Source organism: Zeugodacus cucurbitae, chromosome 3 (assembly GCF_028554725.1).
Source record: "Zeugodacus cucurbitae isolate PBARC_wt_2022May chromosome 3, idZeuCucr1.2, whole genome shotgun sequence".
Taxonomy (NCBI): Eukaryota; Metazoa; Arthropoda; class Insecta; order Diptera; family Tephritidae; genus Zeugodacus; species Zeugodacus cucurbitae.
In genome coordinates this window covers 33556314-33583515 of record NC_071668.1, presented here as the reverse complement: position 1 = coordinate 33583515, position 27202 = coordinate 33556314, and the positions used below count along the sequence as shown (strand labels likewise).

Sequence of the window (27202 nt, the reverse complement as noted above, 5' to 3'; positions counted from 1 at the left end):
GATAAAAAAGACGGGTTAATGTAAACTAATACATAAATTGTTTACTATTTTATTGTCAAAAACGGGTATGTCAAATACTTAGTTCATTTTGTTAATTACACTATGCTTCAGCCTATATACGATGATTTTCGTTTTTTCTATTAGACTTTATGCCCACATAAATTGTGTGTTATCTTAATAAAAATATAGCAATAAATTGCAAGAGTATAAAATGTTCGGTTGCGCCCGAACTTAGCCTTTCCTTAATTGTTGTTTTTGTCTCTAAAATACCCATATAAAACATAATTTAGTCCGTCATCAGTAATTGCTTACAGAAAAACTTCCAAGTGGTAAATTTCCGCAACCCACTCACCAACGGATATATTGCGATCAAAATTTTCGATTCAATGATTTCAAAATTAGCGCCATCTATAAGCCGGAATGTATTTTATCAATTCGGTAAGTGAGTAAATTTTCGATACGGTTTCAATGATTTCAACATAAAATTTTTCGATCGAAACAGATTCAATGTCTAGGTCCAATAACAAGGTCAAGTAAAAATTTATACCAGCTATAGCGTGCTTATAATTAGATTATTTTATTCGACAATAATCGTCCCTATTCCCGTTGTTGTTATCGTTTAAGAACGCCTATTGGCATTCCTGTTGGCGTTATCGACATTTATCGAAAATAAATTGAGATTCCCCAATTTGAAACGAGTATAGAAACGGCATAGTCATATGTAGAAGTTCACGTAAGTGAGGAAAGTTTCTGACTGTCATTCACTTGGGAGTGGCCAGGAACGATTCTTTTACATGTGGCTCAAGCAGCTCACGACTTCCGGTCTTAGACCAAGTATCCTCTGGGTAGCCAACAGACATCCGTTTGGAGGCGAGCTAAAGTGAGAAGGCGAAACCCGCCTATGCGGTTGTGCGTGGGGTTTGGGACCCACCACATAAAAACACCCCCCAATGAAAAAGAAAAAACAGCCTCGGATGAGAGACCCCAATTTTGATGACGACCACTGCAAACGTTTAAAGGACTACGAAATAAGGGCATGCACCTGGAATGACCGGAATCCCTTAATTGTGAAGGTGCCTCTGCCCGGCTGGTTGATGTCCTCGTAAGAGTAACGGTTGACATCACCGCAATCCAAGAAATGCGATGGACGGGACAAGGACGGAAGAAGGTGGGTCCTTGTGACATCTACTACAGCGGCCACATAAAGGAGCGCAAATTCGGTGTGGGATTCGTGGAGGGAGAGAGACTCCGTCGTCGAGTCCTGGCATTCACTCCGGTGGATGAACGTCTAGCCACAATCCGCATCAAAGCGAGGTTCTTCAACATATCGCTGATTTGCGCCCACGCCCCGACGGAAGAGAAGGACGAAGTGATCAAAGATACCTTCTATGAGCGCCTAGAACGTACCTATGAGCGCTGCCCCCGCCACGATGTCAAAATCGTGCTTGGCGATTTCAACGCTAGGGTGGGTAAAGAAGGTGTCTTTGGCACAACAGTCGGAAAATTCAGCCTCCATGACGAAACATCACCGAACGGCGCGCTCTTTTGGATTCGGCTATAACCGCGTAAGCGGTGTCTACGCCAGTCAAGAAGAAGAAGAAGAAGATAGAAACGGCATAGAAACAGTCGTTCTTTGTCGTTGTTATAATTGAGAGCTACATAGAAACGACGCGGTTTTGAAGGAATATTTAAAGTGATGATGAAAATTCCAAATTGGAATCAGTGTGAAATAATTTCTGAAACGCAAAAATATCCTGCATATGCCAACGATTTTTGAAAAGGGAGAAAAACCTTTAAATTTCTCGCAACAAAAGTTGCTAAGTGAATATTATAGTTTTGTTCACATAACGGTTGTTTGTAAGTTATAAAATTAAATTCATTTACTGCTACAGTTGCCTTGCTATGTCTGAAGGCCTCTTACGTTTTAGTCGGTTTTCTCGTTCAGCAGTTTCAATGAGTCTGGATGCCTCTTCATTTACATGCTGTCTAAGCCTCATTTTGTGAGTCTTTGCAACTTTAGTTTTTCGTTTACTACTGAATTCACACCAAGATCACGGTGAAGGTCAGCAGATCTAACATACCAAGGGGCATTAACTATACTTCTTAGTACCTTATTTTGGAAGCGCTGAATGCAGGCAATACAGTTTTGACTTGAACAACCCCATAGTTGAGCTCCATAGGTCCAAATTGACTTTAGTACTTAATTATATTTAAACAGCTCGTTTTCGAATAAAAGCGTGGACCTAATACCGACTAGATGGTAAAACTTAGCATATTTTAAATGAAGCTCACACCTTTTTTTCTTTACATGAACTTTCCAGCGAAGCTTAGCATCTAGGGTGAATCCTAAGTACTTAGCATTATTGTGATGTGGTATAGGAGTACCATTTATATAAATGGGATGGTATGATGTGTTTTTTCGTTTAATTAAATGCGCTATTTAGTAATTGCATTGACTGCTGTTTGTAATCGAAGGGTAGATATTGAGGTTGACTCTCCTGTTGTTAACAATGCTGCTATCCTCCTCCTTCTATCGGTTGCAAGTTTTAGTATGCATCCTCTTGTTTTATGCGAAAGTATCTATATTTTAGGCAGGAAGCAATTATTTCGCAATATTGTTTGGGTAACATGCATTTCAATTTCAACAGTAATCCCGAATGCCAAACTCTATCAAAAGCCTGAGGCACGTCTAAGAAGGCCGCCGAATAAACGTTGTTTTTATCCATAGCATTTTCAACGAAATTAACTATTCGGTGCACCTGCTCAATTGTTGAATGGTGATCACGAAAGCCGAACTGATGTACTGGTAAAAGATGTTTTCGATCTATCATTGATTTGAGCCTCTTTATGAGAACATTATCGAAGACTTTCGATAGAGTTGTCAGCAGCGATATTGGCATATAAGATGTGACATCATGCGATGGAACATATCTTATATCATGTTCCCACAGATACTAATCTGCGAGGTTTGGGCTGTTAGGTAGTTTAACTCACTAAACCGATGGACTTAACAAGACTTCGCTCAGAGAACGTATAATGTAGAGAAGGTCCAATTGCGGACCAGCGTGTGAATTGTCAAAAGCTCCAACGCGGAAGGAGAAATTTTAACAGCGGCACGTTAACATTCCTGAGCATTAAATGAAAAACATGCTCAGAGATTTACATTTCTATTATATCGGAATGTTAGCCCGTTTGCTTATATATTGATACATTTTTATGCAATCATATGTGCTAATATGATATTTATTTATGACTGCATGCAAAATTTATTCAATTCAAATAAATTATGCGATTTCAGAGGCATATTTGTCGTCAAAATGGTTTAATGTAATGGTTAAATATATAATGTTTTAAAATAATATACCTACTTTCATAAAAAATGTTTATATTTTTATATTAAATGCATTTCTTACAATACTAAAATTAACTACATATTTCATTACATGAGAGTTGTACATACATGTGTATATCCATCTTCATCTTCATCTTCCAAAATTCGTATTGTCTCGTTATCACTTATCAGTGAAGGTCATATGCACACATTGTTACATATGCATATACATAAATATATTTGTATGTCATTGACGAACAAGTAATGCATACACAAACTTACATTCGCATATGCGTACGCGTAAGTTTGTCAACCTTCACAAAAAATCAAAAGCATTTTCTACAAAAAACAACAAGGGCCTCAAGGGCATAAGCATCATCACAAGTCAATATGGCAACCAATCGGCGAAGCCAAATTTTGTAGTAAACACAACAAAAACATTTTCATTCATGAACGCAAGCGCACATTCACTTGGCAAAGTTGCTTCATTCATAAAAACAACACCATACAAATCCCCCGCGCATGCCATGCCCACAAACGCCTTTTCGCGACGATGACAAAAATCATAAATTGAAGATTTTTCTAATGTTGGAAAATTTGCAACATCGCAAAAACCAAGGGATAAAAGTGGCAACCCTTGAGTCGATTTAAAATATATTTCAGCTTTTGATTTTTTGTGATGGTGACAAACTTACGTGTACGCATATGCGAATGTAAGTTTGTGTATGCATTACTTGTTCGTCATTGACATACAAACATATTTATGTATATGCATATGTAACAATGTGTGCATATGACCTTCACTGATAAGTGATAACGAGACAATACGAATTTTGGAAGATGTCCATACTTATGCATCTACATATGTATGTATGTACGTAAGCGCTTTTGTATATATCTAGGTATACACATGTATGTATATACAAGTCTCATATAATGAAATATGTAGTTAATTTTAGTATTGTAAGAAATGCATTTAATATAAAAATAAAAACATTTTTTATGAAAGTAGGTATATTATTTTAAAACATTACATACATATGTAGGTCCGTTTAAACATGCCGACCAATATGCCTCTGAAATCGCATAATTTATTCGAATTGAATAAATTTTGCATGCAGTCATAAATAAATATCATATTAGCACATATGATTGCATATAAATGTATCAATATATAAGCAAACGGGCTAACATTCCGATATAATAGAAATGTAAATCTCTGAGCATATTTTTCATTTAATGCTCAGCAATGTTAACGTGACGCTGTTAAAATTTCTCCTTCCGAGCTGGCTGAGGTGAAACACGCTCATCGTGTTTTGTTAGATTTTGACAATTCACACGCTGGTCCGCAATTGGACCTTCTCTATATTTAACGTTCTCTGTGCTTCGCTATACAAAAATGACACTTCATAATCACTTCACCGAAGTGGTTCGAAGCTGAACTACTCTAAATCTCCCCGTGCGACTCTGATTTAGCGCCATCTGTTGGTCACATATTTTTAATAAGAGCTGATTTTCACTACAAACTGTCAAAAAAATATCACAGTTTCGGCAAAGAATGTATAATAATAAGAAAGAGCAAATGTTAACTCGCAGCTTTTTGTGTGCTAAAATATAAGGGAACATCGAAAACTCGCCACTTCGAAAGAAAAATAATACACCACAGCATGCGAGAACTGAGATCATTAGACACAAAGGGAAAATGGGTGTTCTCACGTCAATTCTCCATGTGCTTGCTCATTAAGATTTACATTTGCAATTTATTTTATATTCTATTGTAAAGCATTCAAGTTATACGGACGTGCTTTTTAATTCGCTCCGTGAAATCTGATTTCTTACAAAAGTAAACAAAAAAAAAGTAAATAGCATCGGTTAAATTCTCAACAAACAATTAAATCAAAAAACAGTGTACAAAAATTATTCTTCTTCTTCTTCTTGACTGGCGTAGACACCGCTTACGCGGTTATAGCCGAGTCCAAAACAGCGCGCCACGCATCCCTCCTTCTGGCAGTTTGGCGCCAATTCCAAGGTTATTCCAAGCGAAGCCAGGTCCCTCTCCACCTGGTCCTTCCATCGGAGTGGAGGTCTCCCTCTTCCTCTGCTTCCACCAGCGGGTACTGCATCGAATACTTTCAGAGCTGGAGCACTTTCATCCATTCGGACAACATGACCTAGCCAGCGTAGCCGCTGTTTTTTTATTCGCTGGACTATGTCTATGTCGTCGAATAACACATAAAGCTCATCGTTCCATCGTCTGCGGTATTCGCCGTTGCCAATTCTTAAGGGACCATAAATCTTCCGCAAAACCTTTCTCTCGAAAACTCCTAGTGCCGTCTCATCGGATGTTGACATCGTCCACGCTTCTGCACCGTAAAGTAGGACGGGAATGATGAGAGACTTGTAGAGTTTGGTTTTTGTTCGTCGAGAGAGGACTTTACTTTTCAATTGCCTACTTAGTCCATAGTAGCACCTGTTGGCAAGAGTGATTCTGCGTTGTATTTCCAGGCTGACATTGTTATTGGTGTTAATGCTGGTTCCCAGGTAGACGAAATTATCTACAACTTCAAAGTTATGACTGTCAACAGTGACGTGGGAGCCAAGACGCGAATGCGCTGACTGTTTGTTTGACGACAGGAGATATTTCGTCTTGTCCTCGTTCACCACCAGACCCATACGCTTCGCTTCCTTAACCAGTCTGGAAAAAGCAGAACTAACGGCGCGGGTGTTGTTTCCGATGATATCGATATCATCGGCGTACGCCAGTAGCTGTACACTCTTATAGAAGATTGTACCTTCTCGATTTAGCTCTGCAGCTCGTATTATTTTCTTCAGCATCAGGTTAAAGAAATCACACGAGAGTGAGTCACCTTGTCTGAAACCTCGTCTGGTATCGAAGGGCTCGGAGAGGTCCTTCCCGATCCTGACGGAGCTTCTGGCGTTGCTCAACGTCAGCTTACACAGCCGTATTAGTTTTGCGGGGATACCAAATTCAGACATCGCGGCATAAAGGCAGCTTCTTTTCGTGCAGTCGAAAGCAGCTTTAAAGTCGACAAAGAGATGGTGTGTGTCGATCCTATTTTCACGGGTCTTCTCCAAAATTTGGCGCATGGTGAATATCTGGTCTGTTGTTGATTTTCCAGGTCTAAAGCCACACTGATAAGGTCCAATCAGTTTGTTGACGGTGGGCTTTAGTCTTTCACACAATACGCTCGACAGAACCTTTTACGCGATGTTGAGGAGGCTTATCCCACGGTAATTGGCGCAAATTGTGGGATCTCCCTTTTTGTGTATTGGGCAGAGTACACTGAGATTCCAATCGTCAGGCATGCTTTCTTCCGACCATATTCTGCAAAGAAGCTGATGCAAGCACCTTATCAGCTCTTCGCCGCCGTATTTGAATAGCTCGGCCGGTAATCCTTCGGCCCCCGCCGCCTTATTGTTCTTCAAGCGGGTAATTGCTATTCGAATTTCTTTACGGTCGAGCAATGGAACATCTGCTCCATCGTCGTCGATTGGGGAATCGGGTTCTCCATCTCCTGTTGTTGTACTTTCACTGCCTTTCAGCAGGCTGGAGAAGTGTTCCCTCCACAAACTCAGTATACTCTGGTCATCAATAACTAGATCACCTCTGGGGGTCCTACAGGAGTGTGCTCCGGTCTTGAAACCTTCAGTTAGTCGCCGGATCTTTTCGTAAAATTTTCGAGCATTACCCCTGTCGGCCAGCTTGTCAAGCTCTTCATACTCACGCATTTCGGCCTCTTTCTTTTTTTGTCTGCAAAGGCGTCTGGCTTCCCTCTTCAGCTCTCGGTATCTTTCCCATCCCGCGCGTGTTGCGGTCGATCGCAACATTGCGAGGTAGGCAGTCTGTTTTCTCTCCACTGCGAGACGACAATCCTCATCATACCAGCTGTTTTTTTGGCTTTTCCGAAAACCAATGGTTTCGGTTGCAGCTGTACGTAAGGAGTTTGATATGCCGTCCCACAGCTCCCTTATACCGAGATGCTGATGAGTGCTCTCAGAGAGCAGGAGTGCAAGTCGAGTAGAAAATCGTTCGGCTGTCGGTTGTGATTGCAGCTTCTCGATGTCGAACCTTCCTTGTGTTTGTTGACGTGTGCGCTTTTCTACACAGAAGCGGGTGCGTATTGTAGCTGCTACAAGATAGTGGTCCGAGTCGATGTTGGGACCACGAATCACATCAGAAACACTTTAGACATGTCGTCCATCTATCACAACATGATCGATCTGGTTGCGAGTGATTCGATCCGGGGACAGCCAAGTAGCGTGATGGATTTTCTTATGCTGGAATCTAGTACTACAGACGACCATATTTCGCGCACCGGCGAAGTCGATCAGTCTCAGACCGTTTGGTGATGTTTCGTCATGGAGGCTGAATTTTCCGACTGTTGTGCCAAAGACACCTTCTTTACCCACCCTAGCGTTGAAATCGCCAAGCACGATTTTGACATCGTGGCGGGGGAGGCTAAATTTTCCGACTGTTGTGCCAAAGACACCTTCTTTACCCACCCTAGCGTTGAAATCGCCAAGCACGATTTTGACATCGTGGCGGGGGCAGCGCTCATAGGTACGTTCTAGGCGTTCATAGAAGGTATCTTTGAACACTTCGTCCTTCTCTTCCGTCGGGGCGTGGGCGCAAATCAGCGATATGTTGAAGAACCTCGCTTTGATGCGGATTGTGGCTAATCGTTCATCCACCGGAGTGAATGCCAGGACTCGACAACGGAGTCTCTCTCCCTCCACGAATCCCACACCGAATTTGCGCTCCTTTATATGGCCGCTGTAGTAGATGTCACAAGGACCCACCTTATTCCGTCCTTGTCCCGTCCATCGCATTTCTTGGATTGCGGTGATGTCAGCCGTTACTCTTACGAGGACATCAACCAGCTGAGCAGAGGCACCTTCCCAATTAAGGGTCCGGACATTCCAGGTGCATGCCCTTATTTCGTAGTCCTTTAAACGTTTGCAGTGGTCGTCATCAAAATTGGGGTCTCTCATCCGAAGCTGTTTTTTCTTTTCTATTGGGGGGTGTTTTTATGTGGTGGGTCCCAAACCCTACGCACAACCGCATAGGCGGGTTTCGCCTTCTCACTTTAGCTCGCCTCCAAACGGATGTCTGTTGGCTACCCAGAGGATACTTGGTCTAAGACCGGAAGTCGTGAGCTGCTTGAGCCACATGTAAAAGAATCGTTCCTGGCCACTCCCAAGTGAATGACAGTCAGAAACTTTCCTCACTTACGTGAACTTCTACATATGACTCCATCCTCCTAAAAATTAAAACTTATTACAATAAATATAAACAAATAGTGCACAAAACAAAAATATAAAAACAATAAAATCAAATAAACAATAATGAGCGCTGCGCAGCCTCACCAGTAAAGCCGTAGGCATTCCTTAAATGCCTACTTCAGCTTTGTGGAGCCAACACAAACAACTCCAGCCAACAAAAAGAGCAACGGCGGTGATGAGTCATCGCAGCGATCAGCTGAAATGGAATCGAAGCAAAGGTCGCAGTCAACAGAAGCAGCAGTAAACAGCAATCGCGCCACAACAAATGCGCTGACAGCGACAAGTATGCAGGTACCAGCAAGCACCCAGATAACGAAGGAAAAGAAAAAGGAAGGTGAGAATACACAAGGCAAGAAAGGACCATCTATTCAGACTGGTATTAACCGCTACATAAACACAAAAAGGAAATCTAGTCCAATTAAATCAGCGGTCAATAAATGGCCAAGTGGTAAAAAGCCAGAAATTTTAAATGGTAATAGATTTGTCTTACTGAGCAAAGAACCTAACGACGATGCGAAGGGTACCACTGCATCAGTGAATGCCAAACCTCCTCCAATCTATTAGCGTGAGCGTAGCTCAAATGCGCTTGTCTCCAAATTAAGTAATTTTATAGGCACAAACAACTTTCATATAGTGCCTTTAAAAAAAGGTAACATAGATGAAACAAAAATTCAAACGTACACTGAAAAAAGTTTCATGGATGTAGTAAAATACTTATCAATTAATAATAAGAATTATTACTCGTACCAATTGAAGAGCTCTAAAGGCCTAGTGGTAGTCATAAAAGGTATAGAGTCTTCGGTAGACTATAACGAAGTTAAAGAAGCTCTGGAAGAAGGTGATTTTAGAATTAAATCAGCAGTAAATATTTTTAACAGAAATAAAGTCCCACAACCAATGTTCAAAATAGAACTGATTCCAAATAATGAACAACTAAAGAAAAATGAAACGCATCCAATTTACAAGTTAAAATATTTGCTCCATCGCAGAATTACCGTCGAGGAACCACATAAAAGAAATGGTCCGGTACAATGCACCAACTGCCAAGAGTATGGGCACACGAAAGCATATTGCACTCTACGCAGTGTCTGTGTGGTGTGTGGTGATCTGCATCCTACATCAAAATGTACTCGTAAAAAAGAGGATTTAAATAAAAAATGTAGTAATTGTGGTGGAAATCACACTGCAAACTATAGGGGTTGCCCGGTATACAAAGACTTAAAAACGAAATTGTCTATTGCAATTCAAACACGACGTAATCAAATGATAAATATTCCTTCTAACGAAATTATTGAAAACCCTGTCCATATTTCAAATCAATGTATTCTTAAAAATAATGCTACTCAAGGGAGCTATGCAAATGTGGTGAAAGGCAACACAACGCAAATGCAAATTCCCCAAAACCAACCAAATGGAAGCATTGAAACAATGATTTTAAACCTTACCCAATGTATGACACAATTTATGTCTACTATGCAAAATTTGATCCAAGAGGTATCAAAGCACAAAATCAAATGTTGCAAACTTTTTTAAGTAAAAAATGAGCGTACTTAACATTTGTATATGGAATGCTAACGGTGTTAACCAACATAAATTGGAGCTTATTAGATTTCTGAATGAAAATAATATAGATGTAATGCTATTGTCAGAAACCCATCTTACGAATAAAAACAATTTCTTTATACCGGGGTATAGACTCTATGTTACAAATTACCCAGATGGAAAGACACATGGTGGAACAGCAGTGTTAGTTAAAAAACGACTAAGCCACCACGCATTAGAATCTCATGCTACAGCGCAGTTACAAGCTACAACAATATCTATAAAAAATCGTTGCGGTTACATAAACCTGACAGCTATATACTGTCCACCTCGTTTTAAAATTACAGAGAGCGAATTTAAAGAACGCTAGGTCATAGATTTCTAGCAGGTGGAGATTACAATGCAAAACATATGTATTGGGGCTCACGACTTATTAATCTGAAAGGACGACAGCTGTATCAAACTATTATAAATAGGCGCAAAAACCTTGATATAATATCTCCGGGTAAGCCAACATATTGGCCTAGTGATCGTAAAAAAATACCAGATTTAATTGATTTTGCTGTGATCAAAAATATAGATAAATCGCACATAGCAGTAGATACAAGTACTGACTTATCTTCTGATCACTCCTTTATACTAATAAAGTTATGTGAACAACCCATATTTGTTGAAAAGAAAGTGGGGCTAACATCTCACAAAACGAGCTGGTTAAAATACAAAAAATACTTGAGTAGCCATATAAATATTGAAAACAAAATAAATACAGAAAGACATATTGACAAAAGTATAAGGGAACTCAATGATATAATTATTAACGCAGCGGTCTTAGCAACACCAAAGAAAAATTCTAAGCCACTTAGTCTCAGAAAAATCAGCAATAGAGAAATAGAGCAGCTTGTAAATGAAAAAAGACGTGCTAGACGAGAATGGCAGATAATTCGCTCCCCTTCCACTCAGCTGCAGTTGAAATCTGCTGTACGCAAATTAAAAAAAGCGCTTAAACGCGAGGAAGAATTCAACAATGAAATATATATAAAGAAGCTGTGTCCAAACTCAAGCAAGCAAAATTCACATTGGAAAGCCCAAAAGTCCATGAAGCCACCAGTCGACTCCAACATGCCTATACGAGATTTCGGTGGAAATTGGGCTCGAAGTGATGAGGAAAAGGCTACTTGTTTTGCAAATCACCTAGAAAAGGTATTTCAACCAAATTGCCCAAAAAATAACTTTAAGTTGTCAATCTTACCTAACACAGCAAATGAGTCGCCCGAGTCCTTTAAGACTTCACCTTCTGAAATTATTAGCATCATAAAAGAACTTAATTCAAAAAAGTCGCCAGGACATGATAATATCACTCCAAAATTGCTAATTGAGTTACCAAATATTGCTGCAGAGGTGCTCTCTTTGCTCTTCAATGCAATTCTAAGTTTTGGATACTATCCAATTTCGTGGAAAAAGTCGCAGATTATCCTGATAGATAAACCTGGGAAAGACTTGACACAGCCGTCTTCATACAGACCAATCAGACTTCTACCTTGCCTATCTAAAATATTTGAAAAGGTGCTCCTATGAAAGATGTCTCCTTTCCTCCACGAAAATAATGTAATACCAACGCACCAATTCGGGTTTCGTGCAAAACATAGTACAATAGAACAAGTAAATAGAATAACTAACGAAATAAGAAAAGCATTCGAGCACAGAGAGTACTGTTCAGCTATAATTCTAGACGTGGCTCGGGCGTTTGATAAAGTGTGGCATGAAGGCCTTTTATATAAGATTAAAAAGATTCTACCTTTAGAATTGTATAAAATATTGGAGTCTTATCTAAAAAATAGACAATTTATGGTTAAAGTAGGAGATTTCATATCTGATGAACGACAGATAAGGGCTGGAGTACCACAGGGCAGTGTTTTAGGCCCAACTCTATACATTATATATACAGCTGATCTTCCAACTGCTAATAATGTCTTGACATCAACTTTTGCGGATGACACAGCTTTAGTGAGTCGTAACAAATGTCCCATTATAGCATCAAGAATATTAGCGAAGCATGTTACAATTTCCCTAAGACCAAAAATGTGCCCGGCAGTAAAAATGAACAATATTCTAGTGCCTCAAGCGAATGAAGTTACCTATCTTGGTATTCACCTAGATAGAAGGCTTACGTGGAGAAAACATATATCTAGTAAAATAACGTGCATGAAGAGCTGCAAATTTAAATTGGCTTTTAAATAAAAACTCTAAACTTAGCCTAGACAACAAAGTACTTTTATACAATGCGGTCATAAAGCCGATTTGGATGTATGGCATTCAACTGTGGGGTACGACCTGTGCAACTAATATTGATATAATACAAAGGTTCCAATCGAAAATGCTTAGAACAATCACGTGCTCACCATGGTACATTCGCAATGAAAATATCCATAAAGATCTTGGTATCCCTATGGTAAAGAAAGCAGTTGAGGTCAGCAGATTGAAATATATATCTAAATGGGTTTGGGTGATCACGGAGACCCAAACCCATTGGCTAATGCTATAGTACATTCCTGCGATCAAACACGCCTCAAAAGAAGGGATATGCCTGCGTACTAAAGAGCAACGTTTCAACAATACAGCTCAATCACTCGTTTGAGCTGGTCTAGTTTTTAAATAGATTTAAGATTTTATAACTTATTGTTAGGCTTAAAAACAAGCAGATTCAGTAAATAAGGAAATATTGAAAAAAAAAAATTAAAATTTCAAGATATATATTTTAAGATATTTTATAGAAATTTTTAAATTAATATAATTAATAATTAAAAATACATTTTCACTTAAATTAATTAATTAATAAAAAATATTTTTATGATGAGCGTCGAACCTAGGGAATTTGATGGATATGCAAAGTAGGAAAATACGTGCGTTTGGATGTATGTATGTATGATAGTTCACCGAATAGATTGTGCGAGAATTCACCGATTGATGGTAGGCAATTCTGATAGTCATGTTTTATTATATTTATATATTATTCATAAATATTTTTATTTAATTTTCTATCTATTTTTCATTTAATTTTTATTTTATATTATTTTTATTTTTTTAAGTTACTTTTTATTCATATATAATTAAAAATTCTATCTTATTCTTTAATTATTAAAATAAACTATATAATAATCTATAATATCATTATGGTCTCGAGCAATCATTGATTTGCCGTCGGCAAATTTCATAAAAATGTGTTCAAATATTTTTACTAACATACGCGTGCAGAAATATACATATGTATATGTTCAATACGCACCACGTGTTCGGTTTTTAGATGGTGCTTGGGTTCAAATCCTGACCGAAGTCTTTTTTTCGCATATTTTAATTTAATTAGTCTTTTCGCTAATGATTTGTAATGCAACGAGGCATTACTCGAAAAATGAATTGGCAAATCCCACCCCTAAAAACAGTACTCTTGTTTTTTCATTTCGCGCTCTCTCTCTTGTCTCTTTTGTCACACAATTTTTTTCCAAAAATTTGACGCGTCATTTCACATTTTTCCGACTAAGAAGAAGATGTGTAATTTGCGTACGGAAAATTATAGAATATTTTTACATATAGTGAAAAAGAATTGTGCAAAAAAGTGAAAATTAATTTAATAAGTGAATAAATATAACAATAAAATAAGAATAAGAACGCAACACAAGAAGAAGGCAAAAACAACTACGCCAACACCGGAATCATCACAAACAACAACAAAATCACCGCAGATCACCCAAACTCTACAACCCATAGAACCATCGCGGGATTATCCACCCATAGATCAGGTTATATACTTAATATAATTGAAAACTTATTATTACAACATTATTATACTAAAAACTAATAATATTTTTTATTTTGTACACTCATGTATGTGTATTAAATAATAAATAAAAATTAATTAAAATAGCTAATAACGAAAAAGTAATATTAATAAAGAAAATAAATTGAAAATAAATATTTGCACATGAACTAAATAAATATTTCTTTGTATTTCGTAAACATTTGTTTTATTTTTTGTAAAAGTGTTGTTTTCAAAAGTTTTTCTCAGGCGTAAAACCACAAGCGTTATTGGACGAGTAGAATCGTTAGCGATTTTGAATTAATGAAACCTCTAGCGTGTTCGAATTAGTCAAATCACTAGCCATTTTGAATTAACGAAAACGCTAGTGATTTTGTACTAGTGATTCACTAACGATTTTGGAACTAGTCCTTTCACCAATGACTGGTAATGCATAATCGCACCGCTCGATTACTCTCGTAGGACATTGCAATGTAAAAATCGTTAGTCAAATAACATTGCATGTAATCGGGCTGGGACCGGTGCTAATGATTCGGAATTAGTTATATAGTTAGCTCTTCTCCGATTGTACCGAACTACAGGGATGCTACATACGTACTGTTCATACATATGAACATATACCGACTGAGCTTATATGTGTACATGTTTGTATTTTTATTTTTCGCTGCTACGTGTCAACAATATGAGGTGGAAGAAAAGTGAAAAATTGCATACTATTATAACTCCAAATATGCTGATTATGAAGGAAAGTTTTATTTTTTATCATTTTTCATTTATTTATTTATTATTAAACTTCTATTTTATTTATCATAGGAGTAAAAAAAATATAAATATAAATAGAAAAATATTAAAATTAAAATAAAAAAAAATTATGTAAACAAATATCATATTTTAAATAGAAAAATTTCAAACAAAAATAATTATAGGACGAAATTACCAATAATCAAATGAATAATAATTATTTGGAAATAAAGTAAAATATAATAAAAATACAAAGTCAAAAAATATATTCATATTTTATGCAGGATTTGAACTCGAGCAAAATATTTGGAGTTGCAAAATGTTGAGTTGCTAAGCACACAGCACCAAAGTCAACTTTGAAACCCACGCATTTACCCACGCTTACAACACAAGCGGTATATACTCCTCTACGCAGTTTTTCCACCACTTTATGACGGAACACGAACACCTCATTAATAGAGAATATGAAAAATATCCAATTAGAAATCACAGAATTGTGTGCGAATTTGTGGTTGATGAGGAGGCAAATTCGTAAATCTTGTGCGATTAATAATTATATTTTTACAATACACATTATTCTTCTTCTTTTTAATACCTTTTTTTTGTTTTCGTTCAACAGCTGCGAAGAGTGGTTCTTTACAGCTAATAGGTGCTGGCTGCTGTTGGCTTTCAGAAGAAGAAGAGTAACGACCGTATAATATTTTTAAAATTTATCAATATAATATTAAATAAATTAATTGAGAAGATATTTTAAACTAAAACCAATGAATAACAATCAAAAATTAATAAATTTTTATAATACCTCATAATTTGCGTTTTCATAGTTTCACCGCAAAAAAATTACTAGCTAACAGTACAGAAACATTCTTACGTATATGAGTCATCAACAGTTGATTTATATATCTCCAACGGCAGTGAGAAAAGGGAAACTACCCTTTTAAATGCGTTTAAATGTAATCAAATCACTTCAAATTTTTTTTGTCGGAACATGATATTAAGTGCAATGCACTGTTTGCAATTTTTATAGTCTCGCAACAAAGTTGCTAAGAGAGTATTATAGTTTTGTTCACATAACGTTTATTTGTAACACCCAAAATTGAACGAGTTAGATATAGGGTTATATTTATCAAAATGATCAGGATGACGAGACGAGTTGAAATCCGGATGTCTGTCTGGAAAAAAATTTGGGATAAAGGATCGGTTCTCTTACGTACCCCACCACTCACCATGAAAATAGTTGAAATCGGATAATAACCACGCCCACCTCCCAATCAAAGGTTATGATTATGAAATGATAAATGGGCGTGGCATCGCCAACTCATATCTCAGGAACTACTCGACTGATTTTTTTAATGAAATTCGGTATATAATATATTCTTGACACCCTGATACAGGGGCGAACGCGAAACAGAACAGTGCATCGTTTTTTAAAGATTGGAGCAATAATCCCTATATCTGTCGCTTCAAGTGAACGCTCGTTTTCCTCACTTCGCAGGCTTAAAACATATTTAAGAAATAAAACTGGAGAAGCACGCCTGAACGGAATGGCTCTCTTGAATATCCATAGAGATATAGACGTGACGGAGGAAGAGATTTTAAATGTTATGGAATGTAGAAGATTAGACTTCAATTTCTGAATAAAATAATGAAACATTGTCTTTTTACTCAACAGTGTAGGCCCCCCCCACTAAAGACATTTCAAGCTGGAAGAAGGTAAGGTATTACAGTTCTTTTAATTATTGAAACTAAAAGAATAATTTATATATTCTATAATTTATTTTTTAAAAGGTATGGCTAGATTGGAAGGCATATATAAAAAGGAAATTGGCCGAAAACAAAGAAGCCAGCTACTGGTGTCGGTCGAAATATACAGTACCTTTTCAGCGAATTTGAAGAAGCTGTAATCAAATTAACTGCATTAGAGACGAGCACTAACGGCATACAAAACACAGTGAGTGTGGGTTTATCTATGTCAGTTGACACTGATAATGAGGCCGAGGCCGATATATCGCTACCTTCAATGAGTTGTAGCCCTGCACTGCCAAGACGCAGTACTAAGCCACCAGAAGCAAGTACAATTGATTTAGTAAAAGAACAACTTTTACTTCAAAAAGTTTTTCAAAAAAAGGTTTTTGAAAAGTTAGACGATCTTTCATCAGATATGCGCCGATTATGCGACCTAAAGAAAGCAGAGGTGGAAGAAATCGGTAGGCATAATAGAGCAATGGAAAGTTTAATTGCTGCAAAAAATTCTATTAAGCAGCAAATGTTGCAAGTGGAGCAACAAAGCTTACATTATCAAATATATTTAAATAAATAAAAATTTAATCAAACCTCCAAAAATATATCGTGTTAAATTTATTTAGTATATTATATTCGTGTAAGTGTTCTACATATAGTCTGTCTTATCTGTGAAGCTTCATCATTATAAGTTGATGAGATGATATCATCATTTTCAGAAAAATTATTTGGTTCTGAAACATTTTCTAAAGCTTCATCAGGTACACGAAACTGGATGCAAACATTGTGCAACGCTGCCGCAACATTAACGATTTGAGATGCCTTCCATGGCTCGTAGTGTAGTTCACGAGCACTCATAAGACATCTAAATCGATTTTTAAAAACACCGATTGTTCTTTCTACAATATTTCTCGCCTTTGCATGTATTTTATTATACTTCTCTTCCGGGCTTCCTGAGGAAGGTGTTCGAAAAGGTGTCATTAACCATGGTTCTAGGGCATATCCAGCATCTCCTAAAAATTGTAATTTTGAAAGTTTGTAAAGAGTTATGACAATTTTAATACATATGTATATATGTGTGTAGGTTTAATACCCAAAAGCCAAGTGTTTCGTTCCCCATCGAGGTACTTTTTCTCAAAAAAATAACGCGCACTGCTAACATTCCATATATGGGAGTCATGATTGCTCCCAGGATACTGAGCGTTTACATAACGTATTTTCATATTATTGTCGCATATCTGCAAAACATTGAATAAGAAGTTTGACATGTGAATTTGCTACCTTACTTACAATCATGGCATTGATACTAAAGTATCCTTTGCGGTTATAATAGAGAAACTTATCTTTTGTTGGAGCAACGATTTTAATGTGTGTACCGTCTACACGCACGCAAAATCGCACCTGGAAATCCGTATTTCTGATAGAAATCCCTCTTGGCTTGTCTTTTTTCATCTTAATTCTACTTAAATTAAGGTTTATCCACTGAGGGCATAGATGGGACTGAAGCGATACTAATACATCTTTTAAGACGCAACAAAATGTAGACTGAGCCATTGGAATATCGAAGTCCTTGCCTACTCCATGCTGGTAGCCTCCCTCAGCAAAAAAACGTAAAACTGAAGACAAACGTTGAAGTAAAGATATAGATGAAGTCCTTGAAGAACTTGCATTCCGCTCAAGAACGCCGAGGACATACGTAAAGGCCGCCTTATTTAAGCGAAAATTTTTAACAAACCTGTTTTGAGAAACTCCTTTGAATAAAGTATAACTATTTTTGTACAACCTGAGTATGTACGTTGTTTCGCCTAACTCCAGAGGGTTACTCAAGTCCCTAAGTGATTTTCTTTGAAGTTTTAGATCGCGGCGGGTTCTCTCTCGTTCTTCCTCCATCAGCAAAAATACATACGTTAGCGAATACATTTTTTGTTCATAAATTCAACTATATCATAAAAGTTTTCAGTTTTCTTTATCAAAATATACATAATTTTCTCAACCCAGCTGATTTCGAAATGTCAAAATCCAAAATTTAAGTATGGTAACAAAGTTTCGAGTTCACATGGATTCAGTGATAGCAAATTATTCGTATTCGTAGCGAACATTCGTATTCGTAGCTTTGCTACGATGGATTGCGTGATAGGGCTGAGTGTGTCTCTGTTCCAAAAATTATTAAAATCGAGTCATAACATCTCCTAGCTCCCATATACCTAATTATATGTTTTTTAAAAATACGGTGGGCTTTATTCCGCATAAATGTATTGGTTAATATGTGAGATATCTTAGCGAAATCAAGTGTGTGTATAGTCTTGAATATAGTGTACTTTGCACCCGAACTTAGCCGTTCCTTACATGTTATATATAAGACTATATTTAAGATATGAAAGGTCTTAAAATTCAAAACGAAGAAAAAATAGTACACAAGAAGCCCGAAGCTAGAAAGTTAAGAAACAGACTTTCTCCTCTTTGGGTTATTAGCTTGGGGTATGTAAGGGAAACGAGTGTAGAATTTTTGTTTATATAGCTTTAGATATATACAAAAAACCAGTGAGGCCACGCCCACTTCCCCAAAAAAATTACATCCAAATATGCCGATTCATAGTCCGATCCTTTGTACCAAATTATACTTTTAGAACATTATTTATGGCATAGTGATGACACTTTATGTGATTTCGTTTTTCGTAATTTTGTGGGCGTGGCAGTGGTCCGATTTCCCCCATTTCGAAGTTTCGTCAATATTAATTATTAAATCTTAATTTTTTCAAAAGTTTTTTTACTCGTGTTCATCACTTTAGTGCAGACAATCAAATTTGTGGGCGTCAAATTAAAATATCAAAAATTTTTGATATTCGTCAAGCAGAGCCGACAACAAATTTGTGTAGCGTATGTGTAACCGACAAAAACCGACATTTTTCAATTAGTTTATACATTAACCCGGGATATGAAATATTCATGCTTGATTAAAAAGGCTCATTTGCTTGCTGACAATCAACAAAGACGGGTGTGCGGACGAAATAAATTGCTTATTGCGGTTTATTGAACGCAGTTATGCCAGCATCGTGAAACATAAACATATGTATATGTATATAAGTAGTTAGATACACTTGATCTCCTTTTTTACACAAATTTTGGAAGCCGGTGAAAAGGTTGCAACAATTTCATTATTATACGTAAACATATAACTGAAACTGTATGAAGTATTTAGGACAAAGAAGACACAGCGTTTAATGGCGCATTCTTTACTCATAAACGTAACATATCTACATGAGCTTTCAAATGTACATGTTATTAAATTTTTACCATTCACAGAATAGGAGTTGTTTGTTCCTTTTAATAGTAATAGATAGTATATACACTTACATATAATACCATAAAAGTCTACAGTTAAAATGCTCACTGTACGAATAGATAGATTTGCATGTAAAATTAAATCTTTTATACACGTTTCCTATTTTTTGCACGATTTTTTTTAAATTCTTCCGATAATTACATAATTTTTGAGTAGCAGTGATAAAAACACCGGTGCTGAAATATCGTTCATTTCTAAAGCTTAAAGAAGTTTGTAAATATTTTACTACTTACTTTTTGATTCTGTTTGGTTACAGGTGATATCGACAAACGAACGCATCATTGGTAATCCTTTACTTTTTTTACTATACTCATGCTGATGGCGATGACGTCTCAGTAACATGTCTGTTAACTTAACACGTAAATTTAGCAGCAATGTACCATCATTAACCATGTTGTCGCATAACAAGTCTATTATGAGTTCCAAGGTATTGGCTTCCATATCCAACAAAACGGACCCCTTACGTAATAAAGTACGTAGTTCGAACAATGAATGCAAAAATAAAGTGGCAACATGTGGTTTCGACCATCTGTTTCCGCCTTCTTCTACGTCTTCTTCAAATTTTATCCACCTTGCAATTTCTTTCCATTCAAACTCATCGTTCGTCATCATTTCGGAAAATACCGGATGCACTTCATAAACTTCATTGCAATCATCACCTCCAAGTATAAATTGTATACGCTGCGTTGGCGGAGTAGCTGTAAATAGACAAATTAAACGCAATGATAATTTTACTAAATGTATACTAATACAGATTTGCAACATATGCTTAGACAAAAATAAGAAGTTCACAAGTCGTAGGATTTTTTATATATATATATATAGTTCGCTATTCAATTAGCATTAAACTGTCATATTTTCAATTCCATTGCATGTACTATTTGGGCAATTAATCACAATGTGCGACATATAATTAAATATTACTAATTCTTCTTTACTGGAATAGACACGGTTTATGTGATTATAGCCGAGTTCACTTAGTGCGCAAGTAATTCTTGAGCGATTCACTTATCCACTCTTATAGAGGATTGTAACTTCTCTATTTAACTCTGAAGCTTGTATTGTTTTCTCCACTAATAGATTGAAGGTGTCCTACGATAGTGAGCCACCCTGAAATAAATTTTTATTTCGAACGGCTCGGAGAAGTGCTAAACTCCAGTTTACATAGGCACATTGGTTTTGAAGGCATGCCAAATTCAAAAATAGAGGTACCTCGTTTTTGGGTTGTCGAAAGCCGTTTTGAAATAGGTAATATATTAGGTTGGCAAATATCTCCTTTCCGCCTTTTGGTCTTTCCAATTTCGCGACTATGTATATACATAGCTCGTATCTGGCAATACTATATGTATATCTTTGAAAGGTCTTTACATAACATACAAAACGACGCTATGCATGATTTGTTTGGATATTGCGTTCAACAGTTATAGATGTGTAAACATGGAGTTCACGTCGAAATTTGCGCTATTTTAGAGTTTTCCTTCGTTAAAGGCAAATACGTTAGAGAAACGTTCCGTGAGATTAACTGTGTTTTTGGGGATGGTATTATATCACTTCGAACTGCGGAGGAACGGTTTCGACTATTCAGAGCGGCTGGATAAGCCAGCCTGCGGAAGAAATGTAACGACGAAACCCGATCAAATCATGGAAAGCATCGAGTTAGACCGGCATGTGGCATCTAGTGACATCGCCCAGGAGAGTTAGTCATCAAACCATTTTAAACCATCTGCAGAAGACTGGATACACAAAAAAGCTTGATGGACCGAATCAACGCCACACCACACTTTGTTGATGACTCGTCAGAAGCTACGGGAGCTCGGGTGGGATGTTTTCCTCGTAAATAAGGAGGGTACATTCTACGAGGGGGGTTTTATGAAATTGCCGTCTAGATGGAAACAGATTATCGAATGAAACGACTCATATTTGAACTAAATCCGATCACTGTAACACTTTTTATAAAGCATTGAATAAAGATCAAAAAAGGAAGGGAGATTTGACAACCTCATACATATAGAAAGGAATTTTCAGCATACCCACATATTTTTGTGTACACAATATAGGTACATATAAGAAGAAACATTTTGTATGCCCTGCCAGCCAAAGGTGGTAAAGAAGCTGGTTAAACCGAAGCTTTTCAAAGCCACAAAAGTCGTTAAAAAAGTGGTAAGTCTTCCATAGGCACGCATAGCTGGTTGTGCAGCTTTTAACCACTATTACGTCTCTGTTGCGCTCATTAATCAGTGTCATATAAATCATATACATAAAAATAGAGCTGAACTGCTCTAATATCCTTATTTGTCAGCTGATGCAGGGTTGCATTTTTTATTCCTATTTTTTAATTTACTTAAAATTTCAAACTATTTTTTTGAATTTTATAATTATTTAACTAATCTTTATTAATATATATATATATATATACTATATATACTATATATATATTATTTACAATTCATCAAATTAATGCAAAGAATATTATTCAAATTTGATAATAAAAGATTAATAAAAGAAAAAGATTAAAAAAAATTATTAATATCTCAAAATAAAAGGTGAACATTTAAAAATGATCAATAAAAGAAAATTATTATTATCTGAAAAAAAAAAATTAAATAAAAAAATTATTAATTCCTGAAAATTAATTAATTAAATAAAAATAGCAATAATATCTGAAATTAAAAGATTAATATCTGGAAAAAAGCTTAATTAAATAAAAATTGTTATAATATCTGAATCGATTTGCCTGCGTTTCATGCCGCCGAGTTTCAGCTAAAATAGGCTAAACCGAAAACACAAGACATGCATTCATATTGATTTGAAAGCCTCCACAGAATTGACTGAAGATTCTTTTGTGTCTGGAAAGGGCTATGTTGCCACTTTTCACTTCTGAAGTGAACATTAGAAAATTATTCAACTCTTGATTTTTAGCATCGTCGTGAAGAAATAACTTGTTGTCGGCTTGAATATGCGGGGGATAATAGAATTTTCAAAGATTCTGCATCATCATCGTACTGAAACGACATTTGGTTGACCAGGCGCGCAGAAAAAAGAGTGCGACGCTGATTTGCAAATCCATGAACTTTGCTTTGTCGAAGAAGTGCGTTCCTTATGAATGAAATTGTTTCTGTTGTAGCATGAAATATTTATATGTTCTAATTAGAATACACATATAGTGCAAGCGCGAGCATTGACCACCAATCAGGAAGCACCTCCGCATACCATTGGTTGATGTCCGTATCAATTTTTTTTATTTTTTGCAAGTCATCGTTAGAAGGAATTATGAGGAACCTGCGCCATTGCGAAAGTGGGAATGGGCGATTTAGCTAGTGTTTTATTCTGATCATTTGTGCCTGTTTGTGCAATTGTTCCCAGTTCCCTCATGCTGTAGTGTAATATTTTCCTTTCGAAGTGGCGAGTTTTCGATGTTCTCTTATAATTTCGCACTCACTGTTACATCTTTGACCCGAGTGTGTATGAGATCCTAAAAATAACTTTATTCATCTGCGCTTTTGTAAATAAATTTATTCTCATCCAAAAATATGAGACAATCAGGGTTCTCATTTACTACTCTGTAGCAACAAAATTTCTAGAATTATTGCTGTGCTATCGCTACCGCTCTCACTTTGTCGAGAGCCACAGCTTAGCCTAGCATAAAGCTCCAGTTACCGATGCTTGACTTGACTAGCTTCGAAAAATTTGGCTTGGAAAACTTAAATGCAGTTATACTTCATACAACTTCAACTTCAGCTGTTATTATTATAGTTTCTGGGTAGAGTTGCCAGATGTGTAGATTTAGCTTTAAAATTAAGTTTTTAAATTAAAATATCACCAAGATTGAAAATTTTAAAACTAGTCTACAAAAAAATATTCACTATTAGGCAATCTGTGAACACGTGAAGATTTTCTGTTTGAAAGAAAACTCTTTAATAAATACATAGATGAATATAGCTTTGAGCAGAATAGCACAAAAGAAACGTGCACGCGTAGTTCAGTTTTTCGATATTTACAATTGTTAGAAGATGTAATAAATTGGAGCCAGCCAAGCGTGTATATGATAGGTGAATAAATATTAATTCCAAATTGTATTTGAACATTTACAATCAATTTTTCATTACATAAATTCGCAAAATATTTTTTTTTCTGAGCAGATCACCACAAATTCTTGCAGAGATTCGCAATAGTTATGTTTCTGTTGCAAAAATTACCCTCATATCGTACCTATTTGATTTGATTTGTTTATTGCACTTAAAGTTAAACACATTGAAAAATAATTGTTGTGAAAAAGGTATTTTCCTCTGAATTATCTTATTTTTTCTATCTTTGAAGATTTATAAATATTAAAGATTAGAATTTTAACCGAAAACATTCAGACAACACTGGAATAGTGTCATAATGAGAATGAAAAGAGAAGCAGTGAGAGAGGGAGAGCAGTTTAAATGTCAACGTAACTTAGAGTTCTAAATTCAACAGACTTTCAAGTCAAGTCATGCGTTCGGTTATCAAATACATGCAAGGCCCATTAAACGGATCTTTTATGTGACAGTTCTCAAGTCTCTCTAGGTCAAGTCAAGAATCGGTAACTGCAGCTTAACAATGAGAAGTATGTGCTCTACTCTGCTCCGAGTTTTGTTAGGTAAAAAACTATAGCTGGAGCGGGAGCAAAAAATTAAATTCTGCGCTATGCTCTGGCGTAGCGGTAGCAAAAAATCGAGAGCGTTAACACAGCAGAACTAATTAAAATTTTCATTGCTACTGCTCTCGCGTGTGTTTGATGTTTTTTTCTTTTTGTTCAGAGATCTTTTCGAAGTATTGCACAGAGCTGTGCAATATACATTGAAGTACAGTAGTTTTCCGAAATAACGAATATTCGTTTTAACGAAAACCGCTTATAACGAAAAACCAAATTTGTTACATTGAGTACCTTAAATAACGAGCATCGGAGATTTGTAAGTACTCGGTTTAACGAACAACATGAAGAAGAGATATGAAGAAAGAGAAAAAATCAAATAACATCGAACCAGAATTAAACATATAACATGAGAAAATTCAAAAGAAATGTGAAAATTGAAAATATTACTACGTTTATGCTTCATTTCTACACGGTTATATTCTACATGGGTAAAGCTTATAAGCATAAACGGCAAATACTCTACTCGAGGAAAATTCTGAATTGAATTTAATTGAGGGCTGCCACGTATTATACATATGTCCGTATTTTCCAGATATAAGGGGTGTGCGGCATAAATCAGTTGAGAAGTGTTCGGGCAGAAATGCACGAGCAAAAGCGACCACTGACCGACCAAAAAAACCGGTTTTTTATGAAAACCGACTACCCACTCGTCGAAGTTTTTGCAAAAACCCGGTTTTCGGCACACCATCCGACTACCCACAGTGCCACGGGTGGGCCACAAAAAAACCGGTGCCAAAAAGTAACCAATAACCGGTTTTTAGCGAAAAATTGGCAATACGGGAACCCTGTATATGCAATTTGTCAAAACAATATACACCGGCACAAAAAATCAGCTGATTTGACGTTCAACTTAACTCTAAATCCGTTTATGCATCCGAGTTAACTCGTCTACATACGTAAAGAAAATGTGTATATTCTATCCGAGTAGATCATTTAACTCGTGGTGAAAAAGTGTTTATGCATGTTGGTTGAACTTACCCGTGTATAATATAACCGAGTAGAAATGAAACATAAACGTAGTGTATGTTGAGTTTTATAAAAAAGCTTAAAATTATAGAAAAAACATACCTCTCTACTCGAAATAACAAAAAATTCGATGTTACGAATAGGCCTGACAATTAATGTGTTCGTTATTTCGGAAAACTACTGTACTTCAATGTATATTGCAGAGCTCTGTGCAATACTTCGAAATGATTTCTAAAGAAAAAGAAAAAAAAGAATGCGTGGAGTCCCTACGAGCGGATGAAGTTATACTTCTTAGTGATATTCCAAGAAATGAATATCATTTTGTATGAAAGAAAACTAGCGAGAGACACTTTCTTAAATTCACATTTTATAAATTTATTATGCACATTTTACAAACCAAAGTCCAAATCAATTATCATTTCTGGATTCTGACGGATTGATATCTATAATATTTACAATTGGATTATGATAACTAAAATACGATATGAAATGTCTTACATCTATTTTATCTATATTTCTCGCGAATACCGTATCAATAGTCGTACCTCCTTTTGTCGTAGGATCATTTCTTCCATTGATCATTTCTAATGAAAATTTCTCTCAGAGGAATACATGAAAGTACATGAAGACTGGCTAAGAGAATTGATCCTGTAAAGCATAGATTTAACTTTTCAACGGCAAACGCAGAGAATTTCAACCAAAAGTCACATAAACTAGTTGAGAATTCGCAGAAATGAAACAGAAACGGAAGAAAAAAAATCAAAAGAACCATACGCATACTGTTCGTAAATTTGTTTACATGCATATGTGTGTAAATACATATGTGCACTTGTAATACATTTCTTGTAAAATCTTCGTTGCCACGGACAACGAATGACCGCAAATAGTAATTTTTTGGTCAGAGACTTGTAATCAGTGTCGCGTTTTCGTAGGCAAAGAGGTCCATGTCCCCAACTCATATTATTATGGATTGTTTTATGTCTTGATCCTTACTAAAATCAATTGTAGTACATTTATATATTAGTAGAATGTTTAAATTCATTTAATTATTTATATTTGCTAATAGTAAGTCAATACTATCCAATACATATTTTGCGCATTTATAATTACGGAGGGATCACTTGAAACGACTCTGTAAAATTCGATGTATCGAAAAATTTATGGCCGCCTGCGCGACGCTACATTGCGTTGTTGGTAGAAAATCGGCTTGTCGTAAATATGTATGAATATGTATGAGCATGCAAACATATCGACATAAATTTTTGGTGGTTGACAAACTTACGTGCATGCATATACAAATGTAAGTTTGTGTGTTTGTTCAATGACATGTAAACATGTACATATGTATGTTTATGCATAATGTTGCTGTTGCGCAACAATTATCGTAACTGTTCCGAACTCGTATAAGAAGTATAACTTCAAAGCAACAAACACATGCGAGAGCTGTCGCACATGAAAATTTTCATTAGCTCTGCTGTGCTACAATTTTTTGCTACCGCTACGCCAGAGCATAGCGCAAAATTTAATTTTTTGCTCCCGCTCCAGCTATAGTTTTTTACCTAACAAAACTCGGAGCAGAGTAGAGCACATACTTTTACATTGTTATGCTAGGCTATGCTGTGGCTCTCGACAAAGTGAGAGCGGTAGCAAGAGTAAAATGAAATGCTACGAGAGTAGCGTAGTTTTTCAAACGCTGGAGACAATGCCCCTCCTTAGAAGTTTAAACGTGCTCGAACAATAATT

At 36.3% G+C, this 27202-nt stretch overlaps 1 protein-coding gene across 4 annotated transcripts in view; it reads right to left on the bottom strand.

Moving 5' to 3' along the window:
* Window positions 1-27202, bottom strand: part of LOC105220469 (electroneutral sodium bicarbonate exchanger 1) — a 268022-nt gene that overhangs the window by 139083 nt on the left and 101737 nt on the right. For all 4 annotated transcript variants that reach the window (XM_054227256.1, XM_054227255.1, XM_054227254.1 and 1 more), the window contains exon 4: window positions 20046-20510. In XM_054227256.1, the coding sequence (XP_054083231.1) occupies window positions 20046-20510 (465 nt within the window). The remainder of the gene's footprint in view (window positions 1-20045; window positions 20511-27202) is intronic.